A 26,000-nucleotide genomic window follows, 5' to 3' on the forward strand; every position below is an offset into this window, starting at 1 on the left:
TTGACTCCCTATTTATATGGTCAGGAGTTCACTCTGGTCACCGACCATAACCCGTTGGTGTGGCTGAACCGGGTCTCTGGAGATAACGGCAGGCTATTACGTTGGAGCTTATCGTTGCAAACCTTCAATTTCACCATTACTTACAGACCTGGGAAACAGAATGGCAACGCCGACGGGTTGTCCAGACAAACCGACCTCAGCCCCGCATAACCAGCAGTCTGGACAGCCTTAGTCTGCCCCGAAAAGGGGTCAGACCGTGTCTGCCAGAGTGTTCCACAGAAAGGGAGCAATGTTACAGAAGCATTAGTTATTTTGTTATGAAGAGCTTATTTCCCAGCAGCAATGCCTGAACCAGCAAGCCAGCGCCTAAGAAGGGCTCCAAGAAAACTGTAACAAGTTTCATTTCATAAAGAGTTAACTCTTTTTTTTCAGCTTTTAGAAACTATTGTCTAATCACCTCTGGAGCCAGACTGCTAATTGATAAGATGAACTTGTAAACTTGTTATCTTAAGTACTGTAATCCTATTGTGGCCTGTCAAAGGACAGTGCTCTCTATCTAAATGTGTGATGGGGGATTTTGTGCTTCCCCCCCTCTCCCCCTGGGAGTGCCCTGTGTGCATGTAACCTTAATAAAAAGCAGGCTGGGCATCCCAGTCCTGAGTTCTTGTTTGACCCTCAATCGCAGCGTTGACTCGTTTTGTGGGCAGAAGGGTATCCTAGCTGTACTGCAGCTAAGGGAGATTATTCTATATTTGCGAGACTCATATAGAATACTATGGAAAGCAGCTTCTCCCCTCTTTAGCAATAGGGATCCAGGCTACTAAGCGGTCCATCTCTCAGCGAGACTAAGGGTAACCGTAACACCTGGATTTGGGGATTTCCTTCCATTCTTCTCTGCAGATCGTGTCAAACTCATTCATTTTGTATGGGGACCGTTGTTGGACAGCCTTTTTCAGGTCTCTCCTGAGATGTTTGATTGGGTTCAAGTGGCTGGGCCACTCAAGGACATTCACAGAGTTGGCCTTAAACCACTCTTGAGTTGCCTTGGCTGTGTGCTTAAAGGGATAGTCTAGTCAAAAATAAACTTTCGGGATTCAGGTAGAGCATGCAATTTTAAGCAACTTTCTAATTTACTCCTATTATCAATTTTTCTTCCTACTCTAACGGCTAGATTTAGAGTTTTGTCGGTAAGGACCCGCGTAGCTAACGCTGGCTTTTTTCTGGCCGCACCGTAAAAATAACTCTGGTATTGAGAGTCCACATAAAGGCTGCGTTAGGCTCCAAAAAAGGAGCGTAGAGCATATTTAACGCAGCTTCAACTCTCGATACCAGAGTTGCTTACGGACACGGCCAGCCTCAAAAACGTGCTCGTGCACAATTCCCCCATAGGAAACAATGGGGCTGTTTGAGCTGAAAAAAAACCTAACACCTGCAAAAAAAGCAGCGTTCAGCTCCTAACGCAGCCCCATTGTTTGCTATGGGGAAACACTTCCTACGTCTGCACCTAACACCCTAACATGTACCCCGAGTCTATACACCCCTAGCCTTACACTTATTAACCCCTAATCTGCCGCCCCCGCTATCGCTGACCCCTGCATATTATTTTTAACCCCTAATCTGCCGCTCCGTAAACCGCCGCTACTTACATTATCCTTATGTACCCCTAATCTGCTGCCCCTAACACCGCCGACCCCTATATTATATTTATTAACCCCTAATCTGCCCCCCTCAACGTCGCCTCCACCTGCCTACACTTATTAACCCCTAATCTGCCGAGCGAACAGCACCGCTACTATAATAAAGTAATTAACCCATAATCCGCCTCACTAACCCTATAATAAATAGTATTAACCCCTAATCTGCCCTCCCTAACATCGCCGACACCTAACTTCAAACATTAACCCCTAATCTGCCGACCGGAGCTCACCGCTATTCTAATAAATGTATTAACCCCTAAAGCTAAGTCTAACCCTAACACTAACACCCCCCTAACTTAAATATAATTTAAATGTAACGAAATTAATTAACTCTTCTTAAATAAATTATTCCTATTTAAAGCTAAATACTTACCTGTAAAATAAATCCTAATATAGCTACAATATAAATTATATTTATATTATAGCTATTTTAGGATTAATATTTATTTTACAGGTAACTTTGTATTTATTTTAACCAGGTACAATAGCTATTAAATAGTTAAGAACTATTTAATAGCTAAAATAGTTAAAATAATTACAAAATTACCTGTAAAATAAATCCTAACCTAAGTTACAATTAAACCTAACACTATACTATCATTAAATTAATTAAATAAAATACCTACAATTACCTACAATTAAACCTAACACTACACTATCAATACATTAATTAAATACAATACCTACAAATAACTACAATGAAATAAACTAACTAAAGTACAAAAAATAAAAAAGAACTAAGTTACAAAAAATAAAAAAATATTTACAAACATACGAAAAATATTACAACAATTTTAAACTAATTACACCTACTCTAAGCCCCCTAATAAAATAACAAAGACCCCCAAAATAAAAAATGCCCTACCCTATTCTAAATTACTAAAGTTCAAAGCTCTTTTACCTTACCAGCCCTGAACAGGGCCCTTTGCGGGGCATGCCCCAAGAAGTTCAGCTCTTTTGCCTGTAAAAAAAAACATACAATACCCCCCCCCCCAACATTACAACCCACCACCCACATACCCCTAATCTAACCCAAACCCCCCTTAAATAAACCTAACACTCAGCCCCTGAAGATCATCCTACCTTGTCTTCACCTCACCGGGTATCACCGATCGGTCCTGGCTCCAAAATCTTCATCCAACCCAAGCGGGGGCTGGCGATCCATCATCCGGTGGCTGAAGAGGTCCAGAAGAGGCTCCAAAGTCTTCATCCTATCCAGGAAGAAGAGTAGATCCGGACCGGCAACCATCATCTTCCAAGTGGCATCTTCTATCTTCATCCGATGAGGACCGGCTCCATCCTGAAGACCTCCACCGCGGACCCATCTTCATCCAGCGACGTCCAACTGAAGAATGATGGTTCCTTTAAGGGACGTCATCCAAGATGGCGTCCCTCGAATTCCGATTGGCTAATAGGATTCTATCAGCCAATCGGAATTAAGGTAGGAATCAGCCAATCAGAATCAAGATCAATCCGATTGGCTGATCCAATCAGCCAATCAGATTGAGCTCGCATTCTATTGGCTGATTGGAACAGCCAATAGAATGCGAGCTCAATCTGATTGGCTGATTGGATCAGCCAATCGGATTGAACTTGATTCTGATTGGCTGATTCCATCAGCCAATCAGAATATTCCTACCTTAATTCCGATTGGCTGATAGAATCCTATCAGCCAATCGGAATTCGAGGGACGCCATCTTGGATGACGTCCCTTAAAGGAACCGTCATTCTTCAGTTGGACGTCGCCGGATGAAGATGGGTTCGCGGTGGAGGTCTTCAGGATGGAGCCGGTCCTCATCGGATGAAGATAGAAGATGCCGCTTGGAAGATGATGGTTGCCGGTCCAGATCTACTCTTCTTCCCGGATAGGATGAAGACTTTGGAGCCTCTTCTGGACCTCTTCAGCCACCGGATGATGGATCGCCAGCCCTCGCTTGGGTTGGATGAAGATTTTGGAGCCAGGACCGATCGGTGATACCCGGTGAGGTGAAGACAAGGTAGGATGATCTTCATGGGCTTAGTGTTAGGTTTATTTAAGAGGGGTTTGGGTTAGATTAGGGGTATGTGGGTGGTGGGTTGTAATGTTGGGGGGGGGGGTATTGTATGTTTTTTTTTACAGGCAAAAGAGTTGAACTTCTTGGGGCATGCCCCGCAAAGGGCCCTTTGAACTTTAGTAATTTAGAATAGGGTAGGGCATTTTTTATTTTGGGGGTCTTTGTTATTTTATTAGGGGGCTTAGAGTAGGTGTAATTAGTTTAAAATTGTTGTAATATTTTTCGTATGTTTGTAAATATTTTTTTATTTTTTGTAACTTAGTTCTTTTTTATTTTTTGTACTTTAGTTAGTTTATTTCATTGTAGTTATTTGTAGGTATTGTATTTAATTAATGTATTGATAGTGTAGTGTTAGGTTTAATTGTAGGTAATTGTAGGTATTTTATTTAATTAATTTAATGATAGTATAGTGTTAGGTTTAATTGTAACTTAGGTTAGGATTTATTTTACAGGTAATTTTGTAATTATTTTAACTATTTTAGCTATTAAATAGTTCTTAACTATTTAATAGCTATTGTACCTGGTTAAAATAAATACAAAGTTACCTGTAAAATAAATATTAATCCTAAAATAGCTATAATATAATTATAATTTATATTGTAGCTATATTAGGATTTATTTTACAGGTAAGTATTTAGCTTTAAATAGGAATAATTTATTTAAGAAGAGTTAATTAATTTCGTTACATTTAAATTATATTTAAGTTAGGGGGGTGTTAGTGTTAGGGTTAGACTTAGCTTTAGGGGTTAATACATTTATTAGAATAGCGGTGAGCTCCGGTCGGCAGATTAGGGGTTAATAATTGAAGTTAGGTGTCGGCGATGTTAGGGAGGGCAGATTAGGGGTTAATACTATTTATTATAGGGTTAGTGAGGCGGATTAGGGGTTAATAACTTTATTATAGTAGCGGTGCGGTCCGCTCGGCAGATTAGGGGTTAATAAGTGTAGGCAGGTGGAGGCGACGTTGGGGGGGGCAGATTAGGGGTTAATAAATATAATATAGGGGTCGGCGGTGTTAGGGGCAGCAGATTAGGGGTACATACGGATAACTTAAGTAGCAGCGCTTTGCGGTCGGCAGATTAGGGGTTAATTATTGTAGGTAGCTGGCTGCGACGTTGTGGGGGGCAGGTTAGGGGTTAATAAATATAATATAGGGGTCGGCGGTGTTAGGGGCAGCAGATTAGGGGTACATAAGGATAACGTAGGTGGCGGTCGGCAGATTAGGGGTTAAAAAAATTTAATCGAGTGGCGGCGATGTGGGGGGGCCTCGGTTTAGGGGTACATAGGTAGTTTATGGGTGGTAGTGTACTTTAGAGTACAGTAGTTAAGAGCTTTATGAACCGGCGTTAGCCCAGAAAGCTCTTAACTACTGACTTTTTTCTGCGGCTGGAGTTTTGTCTTTAGAATTCTAACGCTCACTTCAGACACGACTCTAAATACCGGAGTTAGAAAAATCCCATTGAAAAGATAGGATACGCAATTGACGTAAGGGGATCTGCGGTATGGAAAAGTCGCGGCTGAAAAGTGAGCGTTAGACCCTTTTTTGAGTGACTCCAAATACCGGAGGTAGCCTAAAACCAGCTTTAGGAGCCTCTAGCGCTGGTTTTCACGGCTACCGCCAAACTCCAAATCTAGGCCTATGTATCTTTATTTAAAAAAGCTGGAAAGTAAGTTTAGGAGCCAGCCCATTTTGGCTTCAGCACCTGGGTAGCACTTGCATATTGGATGGCTACATTTAGACAGCAATCAGCAAGCGCTATTTAGGGGCTGAACCAAAAATGGGCCGACTTCTATTCTTACATTCCAGCTTTTTAAAATAAAGAGAACGAAGAAAAATTGATAATAGGAGTAAATTAGAAAGTTGTTAAAATTACATGCACTTTCTGAATCATGAAAGTTTAATTTTGACTTTACTAACCCTTTAACCGTTTGAGTGCTAAGCACTTTCCCACCTGGGTGCTATAAGGTTTTTTAAAGGTGTTTTTTATTTTATACTTTTAAAAATATATTTTTTTTTTTACTTTTTTTTTTTATATTTCAAATCCCCAAGACTTACACTGTTTGAAAGGTTAGATGATTACCTTAGAGACCTTATATAGACAGGAGTGTGTCTTTCCAAATCATGTACAATCAATTTAATTTGCTCAAAGATGATCCGGAGAAATGAGATACACCTGAGCTAAATTTCAAGTGTCATATCAAAGGGTCTAAATACTTATGTCAATCTGATATTTCTTTTTTCCCTATTACTTAATTTGTAAAGTTATCAAACATCTAGTTTTGGTTTTGTCATTATGGAGTATACATTGATGTGAAACAAAAAATAATTTAAGCCATTTAGCATAAGGCTGCAACATAAAAAATGTGAAAATATCAAGGGGTCCGAATACTTTCTGAATGCACTGTACCACTATGTGTTTAACCCCAGTATTACACTGCTGGGAACAAGCTGAACACATCTAGTGAGCCAATGACAAGTAGCATATGCATGTAGCCACCAATCACCTGGTAGCTCCCAGTAGTTTATTGCTACTCCTGATAACAAAAGATACAAAATATACCAAGATAAAGAAGTAAATTTAAAAATCTCTTAAAATTGCATGCTCGTGAGCTTTCATGAGCTTGAAATTTTGCAGTTTTATGGGAACCTCAGTGACTACAAATGCAGAAAATGTAAGTAGTACTTTTGGAGTTTATTAAGTGCTAAATAAATAAGGTATTAGATAAGGACATGATTTGCCTAATCCATAGTTCCCAACCATCCTGCCTATTACAGGACTGACTGTCAGCTCTGCCTCACTGTCCCTCTCACAGCTTTCCCCTCTGTGTATACACAGCACCCTAATATGAAGTTCCCAACCAAACGATACAATCTTATGCTATCAGCTTGTCTCAGCTATATTAGTGACGATTATACAGCCCAGAAGAGAGTGCTGGTGTCATTGCTTGCTCAGTTCATCAGTACAAGTTTCATTAAAAGGACACGAAACCCACATTTTTTTCTTTCATGATTTAGAAAAAGCATGCAATTTTAAACAAATTTCCAATTTACTTTTATTATCTAATTTGCTTAATTCTCTTTGTATCCTTTGTTGACGAGCATATCAAAATAGGCTCAGTAGCTGCTGATTGGTGGATGCCTCGTGTGATTGGCTCACCCATTTGTAATTGTTATTTCTTGAACAAAGGATATCTAAAGAATGAAGCAAATTAGATAATAGAAGGAAATTGGAATGTTGTTTAAAATTGTTTTCTCTATCTGAATCATGAAAGAAAAATTTAGGTTTCATGTCCCTTTAACGTATGGTAGGCAGCCTCATAGTGTAAGCAGGTGCACATGAACACGCTCTACTAGCCTGCGTAACAAAAGGAGACACAATTACTGATTGCCTTTACTGCCTGCTGTGTAGTTTGTTAGGAAGGATGAAGAGAACTAGGTTAGGGGGTTATGGAAGAATTGATATAGGCAGATTTGAGTTCCAGCACTGGGGCAGACTGTTTTATATGAGTGTGTTAAAGTTGTAGAAACAAATAAGACTTTAGTGTCCCTTTCAAGGGACACTGAACCCAATTTTTTTCTTTCGTGTTTTAGATAGAGCATGCAATTTTAAGCAACTTTCTAATTTACTCCTATTATCAATTTTTCTTCGTTTTCTTGCTATCTTTATTTGAAAAAGAAGGCATCTAAGCTTTTTTGGGGGTTCAGAACTCTGGACAGCACTTTTTTATTGGTGGATGAATTTATCCACCAATCAGCAAGGATAACCCAAGTTGTTCTCCAAAAATGGGCCGGCATCTAAACTTACATTCTTGCATTTAAAATAAAGATACCAAGAGAATGAAGAAAATGTGATAATAGGAGTAAATTAGAAAGTTGCTTAAAATTTCATGCACAATCTGAATCATGAAACAAAAAATTTGGGTACAGTGTCCCTTTAAGTATATTGAAATGTACTTCAATCTGGAACATTTCCATAGTGACTAATCAGCTCAAACCACAAATTCATTTAGATGATCTGTCCCTAATTAGCCACAGCAAAGGAAGCTGGACACCAGCTAGTTTTTATAGAGGTTTATCTCTGAACTACCTTACATTTTTAAAACCTTGTCAAATGTACTAAAAATATGGCAGCATCACATTTCTTTTTGCAATGCAATATTCAAAGAGACAAGAAACCACACATTCTTCTTTCATGATTCCGATAAACAATACAATTTTAAACAACTTTCCAATGTACTTCTATTAGCTCATTTACTTGATTCTCTTTGTATTCGTTTGTTGAAAAGCATACCTAGGTAGGTTCAGTAGCAGCAATGCAATACTGGGAGCTAGCTCCTGATTGGTGGCTGCACATATATGCTTCTTGTCTTTGGCTCCCCTGGTGTGTTCAACTAACACCCATTAGTGAATTGTTGCTCCTTCAACAAAGGATAACAAAATAATAAAGCAAATAGGATAACAGAAGTATAATGGAAAGCCATTTAAAATTGTATGCTCTGTTTGAATCATGAAATAAAAACTTGGGAGCTCATGTCCCTTTAATTGCTGCTATGCGTTGAATGACCTTTTAAAAAGGAGTAGGGGACTGGCTGAAGGGGTCTTCACAGAAACCTTGGCACAGTACCACTACATTTTACTTGAGATTTCTTGCCACATAATACAGTTCCAAGATGTTTTTGGCAGCGTTATCTGCTATTTATGAAACCAGAAATATTTTACTCTGCACAAACTGCATATGTCTCACGTACTAGAACATATTTTCAAGATGTCAGTTTTGAAGTAGAATAAAAAGAGGAAGTTTATAGTTGGGTTTCCACATTTACAGATTGTCAGCATTAATTGTGACTAATGCATCAGTTTAGTCCAAGAAATGTCTGTACTGGCTGTGCACTTGAGGACACGTCACCTAAAACCCACAGCGTGTTTCAGACATCAGTGTACAGCTCACTTCTATATGACTGTAACAGCGTGTGAAATGACCTGCCTATTAAAGCACTGCATCGTGCTTCATACCCTGAAACGTCTTTGGCCTGGATTTAATATAGAGACATTAAACACTTTTTGCTTTTGTGTAAAAAAAAAATGTGCTTGTGACATAGCTCCATAAAGAAGGCAAAAAAACAAAGGGGTAGATTTACTAAATATCGAGCGGACATTGGGGCCAAATTACTATTGTTCGAGCGGACATAATCTGATATTGCGGATCATGTCCGCTGCACATCGATAAATGTCGACAGCATACAATCTCGGCATTTATCATAGAACCAGCAGTTCTTGTGAACTGCTGGTGCAATACCGCCCCCTGCAGATTTGCGGCCAATCGGCCGCTAGCAGGAGGTGTCAATCAACCCGATCATATTGTATTGGGTTGATTTTCGGCGATGTCTGTCCGCCGCCTCAGAGCAGGTGAATAGATTATGGAGCAGCTTGACATCGCTAAATGCAGACAGCATACGCTGTTGGGATTTATCATTGCACCAGCAGTTCTAGTGAAATGCTTGTGCAATGTCGCCCTGTGCTCATTGGCGGCCAAATTTGCTGCTAGTAGGGGCTGTCAATCATCCTGATTGGATCGGATCGGGATGATTTCAATCCGCCACCTAAAAGGTGGCGGACAGGTTTAGGAGCAGCGGTTGCTTCTTAACTTCCATTTCAGGCGAGCCTGAAACGATGGGACTCCGTAGCAGCTTCTGCTGCTTCATAAATGGAGCCCAAAGTCTGTGACCTAAGTCGTCTTCAAAAAGCTGCAAATGTAATAAGGTATTACATGTCGAAAATAAAAAATTATCTATCAATGAGTGTAATAGTTTATTTTAATTTGCTTTTGATGTGTTTTGTCATTTTAACCCTTTACTTCAGGCCTAAAGTCACGCTAAATATTCTAGTGCAGTTTCAGCTTTCGCTCGAGTGCAACCTATAACTTTCAACTTGCAATAGCGCTATTTAGCGCGGTTGCAATATCCATTGAAAATGTAGGTTACACTGTGTCAGCCGCGCTAACCCTTCTCTGGCAAATGGGATTTACCATGTACTTGTAATATCAAGTTGTTATCGCAGTCCAACGATACTGTTTATTAGGTCTTGCGCTATCATTAGCGTGCCACTTGTAATCTGGCCCATAATCTTACAAGCAAGTGGTGTTCCATGTCCCTTTAAGTGTTACTGGAACTGAAAACTGCCATCTGGTCTATCCAATGTAGAGAGAACACTGAGTTCTCTATATTTCTCACTGAGGGCTGATAATCTGAAATTCGTCAGCATGTCAAGAAATATCATGTGACACTTGCATGGGTAGTCCTCAAGGAATTATCTAAGTAAAGAGGCTGAACTAGGAATTTTCGGTGATTTGTATGGTTACCTACATAGTAGTAATGAAGCTCACTAGAAAGCCGATTCTCGCAGGGCACCTGGCACCAATAGCAACATTTTTTTCTGAAGCACATACAAATACAAATTACTCTGTTTTTATATACACAGTTTCTGGGCAAATGTTGCAAAATGCTTAATATTTCCTCCATTACTTTCTATAAAGCAGATCAAAGTTCACAGAAATGTTTGCTTAAAAACCACTGACTTCAAATGCAGATGCTCATGAATATGGGTGTATTTGTTCAGATTTATGATTACTCTGGGCAGTAGAAATCACCAGACAGCTGTATGTTAAGCATTTTTAAACACCAATAACAGTGAATTTTGTTTGAGCTTTTTTTTAAGATGCACAAATATGTTCTAATTTGTTAGACAATATCATTTTTGCATTACTGACCCTAGCTGACATTGTGCCAGATTACGAGTGGAGTGGCATTTAACGCTCTCACTCTAATTTAGCTAGAACTAAGCTTTTTGCGCGCATCGGGTAGTGCTTGTATTAAAAGTTGAAAGTAAAATGTTTTCGCTCTCGCATTAACCCAATATGCACAAAAAGACGAAGTTAGTTTATTGTGAACGCGTTAACATATTCCCCCATAGAAGTCAATGGAGCAAAAAAGTGGAAAAAAACACACTACTTGCGCGCAATATTCTCACGTGTGCTAACCCGACATGAAAACATAAATTATGCTTACCTGATAATTTTCTTTTCTTCCAATGGAAAGAGTCCACAGCTGCATTCATTAGTTTTGGGAAATAAGAACCTGGCCACCAGGAGGAGGCAAAGAGACCCAAGCCAAAGGCTTAAATACTCCTCCAACTTCCCTCATCCCCCAGTCATTCTACAGAGAAACAAAGAACAGTAGAAGAAATATCAGGGTGGAAAGGTGCCAGAAGAATAAAAACAAAGATGTCCCACATAAAAAAGACAGGTGGGGAGCTGTGGACTCTTTCCATTGGAAGAAAAGAAAATTATCAGGTAAGCATCATTTATGTTTTTCTTCCTAAATGGAAAGAGTCCACAGCTGCATTCATTACTTTTGGGAAAACAATACCCAAGCTATAGAGGACAGTGAATGCAAAAAGGGAGGGTACAATAGGCGGCCCATTCTGAGGGCACCAGGCCTGAAAACCACTACAGAACAAAAAAACCCTGCTTCGTCCGAAGAAGAGAAAACAGAAAGGGAAAAGGCCCCAAGGACACTGACTAGCAGATAGCCCAGAAGCCTAGCTAGAGACCGCAACATTAGACTCAACTGAGCCAACAGTCCTCCGGAAGACAACGTCGCCCAACAGTTGGTCCCCCACCACACACCCTTTACTAGCGTAGGGAAGCCCAGACGAAACTCCCAAAGGAATAAGGCAAGGAAGGACCAAATGGAAACCGAAAGGTTACCATAAACGCCATAAAAGGAAAAACCTTTAAATCAAACCAAGCTCGCAAAACCTAAATGGGTCCTGACAACAAGGGGAGGTAACGCCCAATCCAAATAGAAACCACAAGGTTTAGAAACAGGTAGCAGAACAGAGAAAAGGTTCTCCCAACATCCTGCAAGGATTGGAACAGCTAGCTAGCACACGATCAAGGAGCAAACAGCTGCTGCTGGTTTTAAAGAGCAACCCTTCACTTTCCAGGCAGCAAGAGAACCAGCGCATAGGAACAACTGAAAACTGAGACCAATCATCATCCAAACTCAGAACATTGAAGTATTCAGGCAAAAGTACATGTAGCAAACCCAGACGAAGGTAAACACCTGAGTCAAGAACACGCAGCCATCCTCAGGATGACACAAAGGAAAAACTTGCTAGAAGCGGCTACCAAAATGTGCTAAATCTCCACTACAGAAGGCACACTCTAGGCAACCGAAACCGCCAGACCTACACATAGGTCTCGAGAATAAAAGGAGAACCCAGAACCTCAATGAGGACCATTGCCCCCCCAAGATTCGAGAAGAACAACGGATCTCAGGACCTACCTCCAGCCAGGCCAGCCCAAGCATGGCAGGTCTGAAACCAGGGGACCAGAAAAACTACAGCTCAAAAAAAAGAGCGGAAAAATGGCACACCCATTACAACAGTGCTCGGATGCCAACCCGAAACACCACATGGAGACCGTCAACAAGGCCGTAGACCTAGAGAACAATCAAGAGAACAATCACCAACACCCTGACCTGGAAGGAATCCCCTGAAGATTTTAACTTGCTAGCACACAGACAAGGTGCCATAGCTGCAGTGGTTTCATCACACTATTTCAGCAAGCCGACCAAGGGAAACTGACCAATAGGCGAAAGACAAGCCCAAGGGGCATCAGCACCCAGAAAAACCTGGCCAACTGAACCAGTTCAACTAGCCCAACCAAAGGACACAGCCCAATTTTTCTGGAACTGGGGAACCCCGGACCAGCTCTAGATCCTAACAATCCGGTACAACCCACAACGGGATCCACAAAGGAAATGCTGAGTGAGAACCTCAGCCACCGAAAGAACCAGAGCGAAGAGAGGTCTGAGCCCCCAAACAAACAAGAACCAGGAAACTGAAATCCCCATCTGATATAAAAACCAGACCCCCGGAAGATAACCATACAATGTCCAAAGTAAAATGCACAACGAGAAAAACTTGCAAGTCCCGACCAAAAGACAAGTCCACCCCTTGCCAGAGTCCAACGCTCCAAGGAGCTAAGGAAGCAAAGAACAAAACAAGGTCACTAGAGCCCTAGGTGGAAACAGTCACAAGACGACCAAGAACAAGGGGATACCTCAAGGACAAAGTCACTTGAGCAAAGGCTAGTCTCAACATCATCCCCATAAAATCTGAGGAGAAGATGAAAGAAGGATGCAGAGCATCCCCCAGCTCCGGGGAAGAAACCCGAAAAAGAGCTCCAGGAGACCACACTGCCCATGTCCCTACAAAGGAACCAACTCCCGATGGGAACCAGGTCCCCTTAAGGAACCCGAGGAACGGACAAAGTCTGAAAGGTCTCAAGAAGAGAACAACAGCAGGAACAACTCCAAGGACAATTCTAGAGCCTTAGAAAGCCAAACCACAAAAAAATGGCAGTAAGGAGGCGCTAAGCCCCCAATCCTCCCAAGAGAGGAAAGAAACTCTAGGCCCTAAAGAAATTGGAGCAAAGAGAGTGACGCAGAAGAACTCCATTGACCCGGTCAACCAGATTGAAGGCTGAATAAGGACTGACACAATCCTCCCTGCCATACGGATCCTTTTAAAATGAGCTGAACTTGTAAAGAAAACAAGAAAACACACAAATAATAATGTGAGCACTCAGCGCCCCAACAGACCAGCCAGGCAGAACAGGCGCCACATGTCTGAAAAAGCCACAGGACAGAAGATCTGAATCCCAGCAGGACCAGCCATAACTCTCAAGTTGCCTAAATCCTCCCTCAGAGGGGAAGGTAAAACAGACAAACATAGGACTAACGTGTCCCTTAGCAAACTTCTGAAGAAGCAACCAGAGAGAATCGATCCCAGAAGTTCCCGAAGGAAACACATAATCAAAATTAAAAGACATCCTAACCGGATAAAAGAAAATATAAGGCAACCCGTAGGTTAACGCCCAGGAAGAAAACAGGCATACCCGCAGGGCCAGCCAAAAGGAACCTTGATCTTCCAACAAAAAACAGGGAAAGATCCTAATAAGCAGACAATTTGGAAATTACGTCATCCCCTTATGTCTAATGAGGTGAGCCATTTGAAGTAGAATGCTGCAAATTCCCGTATCCGTTAAGGATAGGATCCTCAAATAACTCAAAAACGTGTCTGAGTAAAACGCGCAGACGAGCTATTTTGTAACAAAAGACATAACACTCAGGGACAGCTACACCCGTAGGGAACTGTATAGGCTCACCCAAGGCCAGTAGACCTGGGACGATCGGGCACGAGCACAAACGCAAATAAACGACTGGACTTTGCAGACGCATAATCGCCAAAAATATGTGAAAGTGAAAACGAGCTGCAACCTCCGGGGGGAACAAGCCACTCTGTAAGGAGGGATAAACATAATCTGGGTTACCCACATGTGTAGTAGTAGGGAGCGGAAGGGAACTCGCCTCTTGGAGGACAGAACCCCCAGAGGCGGATGTCTCAGCAGACCCCTGATTCCCCAAACCCGAGGAACAGGGATCTCTAATACGGCATATCGAACATAACTGATTGACCTGTGTCAACGGGCCAATTCGCATTCTTCACAAGTCGAAGAATCTGAATCTGAAATTTGAACAGTCTCAGCATCAGAATCCTCCATAACTAGATAGAGAATATAATAATAATGGACTAAGAAAAAACTTAAATGGCACCTGACACCCACAATGGCTGGGGCACTCACCACTTCCTAGAACCAGACACTAGCAGACTCTAATTTTTCAGTCGCCACACGGTCAGGAATGTGGAAATGGAAGACCAGAACGTAAACACCAGTCACAAGATGAACCGTACAGTCCAAAAAAAAGAGCGGCCAACCATAAGGTCGCGTCACTTCTAAAGGCCCTTTATGTTCTAAGCCAAGAGCCCAGTTAACACTACACATTAGCAGATTTAATCACATAACAAACATGATTAAAAAAACCCTGTTCAATAATCCCCCTCAGGAAATATTAACCCTCGATTCCAAGATACCAAAGGAGTCTCACTTAGGCCCTATATTTACTTAAAAAGTCCCGCAAGATAGTTCCGTACGGGAAACAAATAAGTTACAGTACATTCTGATGAAGTAAAATGAAACGATCTTACCGGAATCTACGCCATGGAACAGGAACACGGCCCTTCAAGTGTGACGAATAGTAGCAGCGCCTCCGCCATGGACTTATGAGAAGAAAGCGGGCAGCGAAGTGAAGTTCGACAACGCTGATTGCTTGTGGAGCTGTTAATATGAGTCAGAATGGTTTCGCAGAAAGACTCTCTCTGCATCTCTGGACTCTAACTTTTATCCAGGCCCTCACTGAGAGACTCATAGGATTACTTAAAGCTCCCGTCCCATGTCGAAGAGTACTACCCTCCATAAGAGACAAAATAAACTTCTGACACTTCTCTGCCAACCTCCTGGGACGAAAGGCAAAGAATGACTGGGGGATGAGGGGAGTGGGAGGAGTATTTAAGCCTTTGGCTGGGGTGTCTTTGCCTCCTCCTGGTGGCCAGGTTCTTATTTCCCAAAAGTAATGAATGCAGCTGTGGACTCTTTCCATTTAGGGAAAAAAATATGAATATTTCACTTTCCAATGTTCTTCACATAGCGGAATATGTTCTATTTATTCATAATTACATATTTCTACATTTATCTGACGGTAGTTTGGTACAATATATACCTACTGTATATATAGATGATTATATATAGGGAGAGATATTTACAGATATATATAGGAATATCTATTTAAAAATACATATTCTTCTATGTGCAGAACATTGGGATGTGAAATATTTACAGTAAATACACAGTATAACACTTTATTAAATATGAATATTGCATAAATAGGATTTTTTCATGTTTTCATTTACTTCAATGAAAAGGGCTCCGATGCACTTCTATATATGTCTATATATGTGTGCATATATATCTATGTGTTTATATGTGTATATATGTCTATATATGTGTACATATATATCTATGTGTTTATATGTGTATATATGTCTATATATGTGTACATATATATCTGTGTTTATATGTGTATATATGTCTATATATGAATATATATATCTATGTGTTTATATGTGTATATATGTCTATATATGTATACATATTTATCTATGTGTTAATATGTATATATATCTCTATATATGTATACATATATATATCTATGTGTTTATATGTGTATATGTCTATATATGTGTACATATATATCTATGTGTTTATATGTGTATATATGTCTATATATGAATATATATATCTATGTGTTTATATGTGTATATATGTCTATATATGTATACATATATATCTATGTGTTAATATGTATATATATCTCTATATATGTATACATATATATCTATGTGTTTATATGTGTATATATGTCTATATATGTATATATATCTATCTATGTGTTTATATGTGTATATATGTCTATATATGTATATATATATCTATGTGTTTATATGTGAATATATGTCTATATATGTATACATATTTTTCTATGTGTTTATATGTGTATATATGTCTATATATGTGTACATATATATCTATGTGTTTGTATGTGTATATATGTCTATATATGTGTACATATATATCTATGTGTTTGTATGTGTATATATGTCTATATATGTATATATATATCTATGTGTTTATATGTGTATATATGTCTATATATGTATACATATATATCTATGTGTTTATATGTGTATATATGTCTATATATGTGTACATATATATCTATGTGTTTGTATGTGTATATATGTCTATATATGTATATATATATATATATATATATATATGTGTGTGTTTATATGTGTATATATGTCTATATATGTGTACATATATATCTATGTGTTTGTATGTGTATATATGTCTATATATGTGTACATATATATCTATGAGTTTGTATGTGTATATATGTCTATATATATATATATATATATGTATATATATATATCTATGTGTTTATATGTGTATATATGTCTATATATGTATACATATATATCTATGTGTTTATATGTGTATATATGTCTATATATGTGTACATATATATCTATGTGTTTATATGTGTATATATGTCTATAAATGTATACATATATATCTGTGTTTATATGTGTATATGTGTATATATGTCTATATATGTGTGCATATATATCTATGTGTTTATATGTGTATATATGTCTATATATGTGTGCATATATATCTATGTGTTTATATGTGTATATATGTCTATATATGTGTACATATATATCTATGTGTTTATATGTGTATATATGTCTATATATGTATACATATATATCTATGTGTTTATATGTGTATATATGTCTATATATGTATACATATATATCTATGTGTTTGTATGTGTATATATGTCTATATATGTATACATATATATCTATGTGTTTGTATGTGTATATATGTGTATATATGTCTATATATGTGTACATATATATCTATGTGTTTGTATGTGTATATATGTCTATATATGTATACATATATATCTATGTGTTTATATGTGTACATATGTCTATAAATACAGATATGCACATATAAATACATATGTACAGTTGTACACACATACACACATATACATACATACACATACAGTACATATACATATTTAGACATGTATATGTATGTATCAATATGCTAAAGCCTTTGCCTGCCTTTTCTTTTTTTTAAACACCTATCAGATAGTGTTATTATGAGTGTAACAGTACTTTGTAATGTATTTTTGATGTGTTTTGTGACACTTTTTTGTTTCTCAAAACAGTAAACCAGAGCTTGGAGGTCGCGCTATCCTGATGCTCGTTAACTTCAATTGTGCTCAATCGATCACATTCACTTTCAACTTGTAATATGACCACTACATCCAACATGCTCAAAAACCCGCGATAAATCAGATATCGCTTGTGCGTAGCTGTTAGCGTGCCACTTGTAATCTGGCCCATAATGTTTAACCCCCAAAGAGGCTCTCTAAAAGTACTTTATCTATGTGTTTCACCCCTTTGCAGGGTATAAATTCATAGGGGTCAATTCCAATCTTTGTGGAATTTTATTGGAAAAATGGGAATGCACTTTTTTCATTAACCAAGCGATCACAATACTTCTGATTAAAAAACAATCAAGCTGGAGAACTGCGACGCAATCTCAGTTTACCCACAATGGCATCATGAACTAGCAATAATGGATGCTAATTACAGAAAACCCAGATGGATTAATGGGTCTATTGGAGTCCATGTGTGTGTTTATGATATGTTCATTTGAATTCCATTTGTATATGGATTTGATAGGTATACTTAGCATGTTTGCTCATTGATCTTTTTAAAACTGTTTACAGATTACAAGTGGAGCGGTATTTAGAGATAACGCTTGAGCACTAATACTGCAGAAAGTAAACTTGTAAAGTGCGTGGGATAGGGAGCATATTGCAGTTGAAAGTAAAAAGTTAGCGGAAGAGCAAAATCCGACACGTGCTAACTGTAGGACCGTGTTAACTTCTTTGAAGTGAGTAACAAATATACGGCTAGATTACGAGTTTTTGTCGGTAATGCTGTGCGGTGCTAACGAGCCTTTTTTTCTCACCGCTCACTTAAGACAACGCTGGTATTACGAGTTTTCTGCAAGCCAGCGTTATCCTCAGAAAAGTGAGCATTGAGCAAAATTTAGCTCCACATCTCACTTCAATACCAGCGTTGCTTAAGTCAGCGGTGAGCTGGCTGAACGTGCTTGTGCACTATTTGCCCATAGGAAACAATGGGGCTGAGCTGGCTGAAAAACAAAATAACACCTGCAAAAAAGCAGCATTCAGCTCCTAACGCAGCCCCATTGTTTCCTATGGAGAAATAAAATGTATGTCTACACCTAACACCCTAACATGAACCCCGAGTCTAAACACCCCTAATATTACACGTATTAACCCCTAATCTGCCGTCCCCAACATCGTCGCCACCTACATTATATTATTAACCTCTAATCTGCCCCCCCAACATCGCTGCAACTATATTAAATTTATTAACCCCTAATCTGCCGCCGCCAGCGTCGCTGCCACTATAATACATTTATTAACCCCTAAACCTAAGCCTAACCCTAACCCTAACACCCCCCTAACTTAAATATAATTTAAATTCATCTAAATAAATTTACTATAATGAACTAAATTATTCCTATTTAAAACTAAATATTACCTGTAAAATAAACCCTAAGCTAGCTACAATATAACTAATAGTTACATTGCAGCCATCTTGGGGTTTATTTTTATTTTACAGGCAACTTTGTATTTATTTTAACTAGGTAGAATAGTTATTAAATAGTTATTAACTATTTAATAACTACCTAGTTAAAATAAGTACAAATGTACCTGTAAAATAAACCCTAACCTAAGTTACAATTACACCTAACACTACATTATGATTAAATAAATTAAATTAATTAACTACAATTACCTAACATTAAATACAATTAAATAAAATAAGCTAAAGTACAAAAAACAACAACACTAAATTACAGAAAATAAAATAGATGTTGCCTGTAAATTAAAAATAAACCCTAAGGTAGCTACAATGTAACTGTTAGTTATATTGTAGCTACCTTAGGGTTTATTTTATAGGTATTTAGTTTTAAATAGGAATAATTTAATTAATTGTAGTAATTTTATTTATATTTTTTTAAATTATATTTAAGTTAGGGGGCGTTAGGGTTAGATTTAGATTTAGGGGTTAATACATTTAATATAGTAGCGGCGACGTTGGGGCTGGCAGATTAGGGGTTAATAAATGTAGGTAGGTGTCGGCGATGTTAGGGCCGGCAGATTAGGGGTTAATAAAATTTAACTAGTGTTTGCGAGGTGGGAGTGCGGAGGTTTAGGTTGGCAGATTAGGGGTTAAACATTCTAGTTATGTGTTTGCAATGGGGGGCCCTCGGTTTAGGGGTTAATAGGTAGTTTATGGGTGTTAGTGTACTTTAAAACCCACCCAATCCCCACCACAAAAAAAAATTAGATAATTTTAAAAAAAAAAAGCGTCATTACAAAAAATAACAAACAAATTACCAAAAACAAAAAATTATTCTAAAACCCAAACATAAAACACACCCTAAAATAAAAAAAAATATTCTAAAACATAAAAGGGCCTTTTGTAGGTCATTGCCATAAAGTGATCAAGCTCTTTTTATGAAAATAAAAACTTACCCCTTCTAACATTAAACCCAAAAAAAAACTATCTAGAAAAAACCTAATCTAAGAGGGGCCTTTAAAAGGGCATTTAGCTCTTATGCTACCCAGAAGGAAAAAAAATCCCTAATTTAAAAAAAAACACCCAAAAATAAAAAAGTTACACTAAACTCCAAGATGATACTCACTAAAGATGATGGCGGTGGAGCTCCATCTTCATCCCAGTGGAGGCGGTAGTCTTCATCCATCTTTAGAGGTCCTCTTCATGCTGTCACCAGCCGTACACTGGATTTTGAATGTGACATATCCCTTTGATAATTGGGTACGCTTGCATTCCTATTGGCTGATTTTCATATTTGAATTCAAATAAGCCTATAGAAAAAGCTTTCACTCTATTGGCTGATTTGAATTTGAACATCAGCCAATAGGAATGCAAGGGTACCCCAATATAAAAGGGGTACCATACATTCAAAATTCAGTGTGCATCTGGTGACAGCATGAAGAGGACCTATGTGTTGAAGCTCTGAAGATGGATGAAGACCACTGCCGCCAAGATGAAGATAAGAAGATGGACCGCTGCCGGGATGAAGAAGGACCATCGCCGGGATGAAGATTGAGTGTCGCCGCCATCATATTTGGTGAGTAACATCTTGGGCTTTATTGAGCCATAATATGCCCCTGTTTTTTGTTTTTTTTGGGGTGTTTTTTTAAGATTAGGGATTTTTTTTCTCTGGGCAGTAAAATAACTAAATGCTGGGGAGGGGGGTTATTTTGGGGTTTTAGAATAGGCATTCTTTATAAAAACAGGAGCTATTAAAGTTCATATTTAAATAAAGAATAGTTGCTTATTGCTGTTCAGCCTGTGTAGCTACACTCTCAAAATAACAGGGCTCACAGTCATAGAACGGCAGGACAGGTCTGGCCCTACATCCTGCACAAACAATAATGATGGTGACTTGGTGAGTTTAAACCAACCAGCCCACATTTGGCCCGGCCTATGTATGCCCTATGCTCTGCCCGAAACTCTTGCTACATTTCCATTTGCTGTCACGACTACATATTTACTTACTCTCACCTGTATTTCTTCTCAGGTCCTCACACTGACTTATGTGTGGAAATTTCAATATATCTTTCCACTTTTTGCTTTTTCCCTTGCGCTTTCCTCCACCTCCTGTTGAAAAAAAGAAAATATCATAATGAATACATCTTCTGGTACAAATAATAAAAAACACAACAAAATATGTGTACCACCAGTTCACACGCAATACAATAAATCTTGGTTCTTGGAAATCTATGGTTGAGTATATTCTTGTTCAGTTTATAGGTGGGGTGACAGAATATTACTATTAAATTACCATTAAATACAGTAGAATGGCATAATCAACAAATGCATGATAAAAAAGACAATGCAAAGGCACTTAGAATCAATTTGAAATAAGTAGTAGATTGTTAGAAGTTCGTTCAATTTTCCTTCCCATGTCATCATGTGACAGCCATCAGCCAATCACAAAACACATATACGTATGCACTGTGAACTCTTGTGCTCCGTTGGAGCTGGTATCTCAGAAAGCATGCATATAAAAATATTGTGCACATTTAGATAATGGAAGTGGATTTGGACGTTGTTTATCATTCTAAGCTCTATCTGAATAATGAAAGTTTAATTTTGACTTTACTGTTCCTTTAGTCTCTCAAACTGGCCACAAACTGTATAACAAACTGGTAAAATAAAGCAAAAATTCTATTTTTCCCCTAAATCTTATATACATTTTAAATAACTAAAATTATAAATCTGTCTTCACATTGCAAAAAACTTGCCAGCACTGAGACAAATCATCAGTTTATTTTACTGAGCTTTATATTGTAAAGTAAGTGTCTCTCTTTCAAAAAAATAATATTATTGAACTCCCATGAATGAGATACACAGTCCCAAGGAAACAATTCCTGTACAATAATCGCTGAGGAGCTTCATAATACTGACAAAACAGCACCTTATATAATCTTACATTACCAGAATTCTTACCAGAATCAAGCGCATAGTCTTTTTAAATCTCACTTTTTACAGGTATGTAATTTGCCCTAAGGAGAGATTTGTGAGCTGGGTGTTGCATGACAGAGTGTCAGTGTATTGCAGGGGTGGAGTAAAGATGGTCCAGCCATAGAAAGATAGAATGGTTTGGGGTATGCTTGGTGGTTTGGGCATTTGTAGTCAGAGAATAGAAATGTCCTGGTTTTACTTTGCAACACAAACTGTTGAGAGCATAAGCATCTGTGTGAGGGGGTCAAGGGGTCAAATCCCCCCCCCCATGTATAATGGCTGCCTCTGGTCAAGTAATCAGTGTGGAGCAAGTAGAAGGATAATATTCCAGACATTCCCTAAAAACATATCTGCTCAAAGATGCTTGGATTTCATGTCCATTTACGATGTTTCTCCTACCTCTGACCTTTCCCCCTCAGTTCTCCTTTAGAATGTAAGCTCACAAGTCAATCTATTCTGTTGATCATCTCATGCAATAGTGGTTTTAGCTAACAGTGTCACTGTCACCCCAATTTGTAAAATATTTTTTAAAGATTCTTTTGTGCAAATCCATCATGTAATAGTTTAAAATCTTCCTATGACAGAAATACAGATATAATAAAAGAAAATACAACCATTTACTGTATCCACAGTTTTTTCAGACTCGCTTGAGATCAAACTGGTCCCATGGTTTAGACGATTGTTATCTTAAGAGGAGTTAATTCTACCAAAAAAAAAACACAAAGCACTCTCAAAAATCCACAGGCATCTCACTGTTATTAAATAAAGTTGAGAGTTTAGAACATCCTCAGATTGTGATGCATACGGGTAAACTTTCCTCTAAAAGGTATCCTCTCCTGCCTGATGATGGCCACTGTTTTACATCTCATTGTAAATGCCAATATCCAATTGTGTAGAACTGGTGGTGTAAGGGCTATTTGTAATTACTTCAGAAGTGTGCAAAGGAGAGAGCAATCCAGGACACGTCCACTCCATCAGCATTATCCAGGGATGAGTTTCCGTCACATGCTGACTCAAGCTCAAATCTACACCTCACTATTACTTAAGACATCACACAAAATGCAGAGGCACAGGATGTCACATCAGCTTGTGAACAGCAGAAAGAGGACTAGATGATTAGACTTGAACATGAGAGGTACGTACATTGTGTACACTGCTTTCATGCAGATCACTCAGGGACATCAAGAGTTGTTAGAAACATCAATTAACCTGACCGGTGCCAGGTTCCGTAAATGGCTACTTCAGTAATTATGTTTATTGAAAGATTAGTGGATTCCTAATCAATATCTTGAGATAACTGATGAAACTTGATTGATGAGATAAAGATAATACTATCTTAAACATAAAATCAGTCTCTCTCATATATACAGTATATATATATATATATATATATATATATATATATATATATATATATATATATATATATATGTGTGTGTGTGTGTGTGCTGCAATCAATAGTACAGCACTATGCTCTCTAATTTAGCATTAAAATAGTTAATCCTAACAAACCTTTCCTTCTTGTAATCTGTGGAAAATAATGATGACCAAGTGTCTTTTTCCTCCTATGAAGCAGACCTGTAGACTCCAGGATTAAGGGCTGGTTTCCCTGCACTATCCCTAAGTATCTCATATAAATACTTTATATTCCATCTTCTATGCCACTATCTCCACTTCCTGTTACATTAGAGTTGTCCAACTTCAGTTCCAGAGGGTAAAATAAATGGATCTACAGCAATGAATCAATCAAGCTAATTCCATTTGATTGCAGGGCATGTGCATACATTTGTCATTCATTTCACAAAAGAATACCGAATATGGCTGCGGGCAGAGGCAATCAGTTGGACTTGCACATAATATTTGTGTGTTGCACTTTTTGACAATTATAAATCCAACACCAACACCTCTGTCTGTAGCCATATTCAGCATTCGTTTGTGATAAAAGGCAAGCTGAATTTATGGTTTTTGCCAAGTTATTTCTGGGGGTCTTCTAAGTGTGTCCTGCCATTTAGTTTTGTCACTAATGCAGAGCATTACACCATGGACAGGAGCAGTTGAATGAATTACTGGGAGCAGCAGAAAGGGTTGCCAGGGGTCCAGTATTCAATTAATCAGTCCAGTATTTTAGCAGGCTATCCAGTAAAATCTTCACAAAAATACTGGACACTTAAATGTTTGTTTGTTTTTTAAAGTCCCTGTGTGTTAGCTAAATGTAAAAGGCTTTCTATGCCACAACACATTATAAATATGAAGCAGAAAGAGATGGTGGCAGTCAAGGGGGTCAAATCACTTCTGTTTACATGTGTTAGTGGCAGCTAAAGAGGTAACATTATTGAAATGCATGTCACTTGCAGCCAAGGGGTAAAATGACTGCTCAGTTGTCCAAAATGTACATGTGGATTCAAAAGTGGGGGCTAAGATAAAGCTTTTGGGAGAGCATTGTGTGACCCCACATACCATCATGACCAGTCACTGCAGATTGTATAGTATTTTTGTGTTGAGCAGCTGGCAACCCTAGAACAGCAGGTGGAAAAAAACAGAGGGAAGATGATCTCAGACTCTGGGGCCAATTTATCATGTGTCTGGCGGACATGATTCACTGTGAGATTTCCTTGTGAAATGCTTGTGCAATGCCGGCCCCTACAGATTTGTGGCCCATCGGCCTCTAGCAGCATACCCTCCCAACATTTCAAAATTCAAAAGAGGGAGACCCCCCCCCCCCCGGCAAGTTTTTTTAAATGTGGTGGGCGGGGCTTAAAATCATGAGATTAAAGTAATATAAATAAAATTCTAAATAAAGTCATATATTTTAATACACTTAGGCAGCAAATCAAACACAAGCTCAAACCACTGGTATGGCTATGTGAGCTATGTATTTAATTAGCCTTTGCAAAGACATTGCTAAATATTTTTATCTTAATTGGACATTTAATAATAAATTCTTTAAAACTGCTCTCTGCATTCCCCATTAATATTCTAGTCAGCAAAAATGCACAGTAGCACACTACATAGCATACACTTACACATGCAGATACACACACACTACATAGCATACACTTATACATGCAGATACACACACACTACATAGCATATACTTACAAATGCACATACACACACTACAAAGCATACACTTATACATGCAGATACACACACACTACATAGCATACACTTTTACAGGCAGATACACAGACACTACATAGTATACACTTATACATGCAGATACACACAAACACACATTACATAGCATACACTTATACATGCAGCATACACTTATACATGCAGATACACAGACACTACATAGTATACACTTATACATGCAGACACACACACTACATAGCATACACTTATACATGCAGATACACACTTATATATGCAGATACACGTACACACACTACATAGCTTACATTTATACATGCAGACACACACACAATACATAGCATAAACTTATACATACAGATACACACACACACACACACACACACACACACAGAGTTATGGATACAGATAGACACACACACTACATCATATATGGGTATCTGTAATTCATTGTATGGGGTCCTGGGGTTGGCAAACACATTAGCTGGCAGTCTGCGGCTGCCACTGTTCGTTACCCTGGTATTAGCACTGCTCGTATAAAACTGAAGGCATGCTAGTATTATCACCAGGGGTTAGACATCATCACTACCAGAGGTAGGTTAGAGGGGTCACCATTACCCATGGTCAGAGTGTATACAGCCTTCTTATTCCTGCTAAACCCACACACCATTCCTTTTCCACAGGGAATCTAACAGGTATCTAACCTTGTGAGAGCAAAGCCAGCTGCTTCTGAGTATGGGCCCAATAAAATTTAAAAATGCATGGGGCAAATCGGGACAGATGGCTAGCAACCCGGGACAGGGGGACACACCCCTAAAATCGGGACTGTCCTGCGAAAATCGGGACAGTTGGGGGGTATGTAGCAGGGGGTGTCAATCAACCCGATCAGGCCGATTGCTGTCCGCCGCCTCAGACCGCTGCTTCTTAACTTATGTTTCAGCA

At 38.6% G+C, this 26,000-nt stretch overlaps 1 protein-coding gene across 1 annotated transcript in view; it reads right to left on the reverse strand.

Moving 5' to 3' along the window:
- Window positions 1-26,000, reverse strand: part of GRK5 (G protein-coupled receptor kinase 5) — a 315,595-nt gene that overhangs the window by 120,754 nt on the left and 168,841 nt on the right. Inside the window, exon 2 of the mRNA XM_053692662.1 lies at window positions 21,000-21,095. Within this exon, the coding sequence (XP_053548637.1) occupies window positions 21,000-21,095 (96 nt within the window). The remainder of the gene's footprint in view (window positions 1-20,999; window positions 21,096-26,000) is intronic.

Source organism: Bombina bombina, chromosome 9 (assembly GCF_027579735.1).
Source record: "Bombina bombina isolate aBomBom1 chromosome 9, aBomBom1.pri, whole genome shotgun sequence".
Taxonomy (NCBI): domain Eukaryota; kingdom Metazoa; phylum Chordata; class Amphibia; order Anura; family Bombinatoridae; genus Bombina; species Bombina bombina.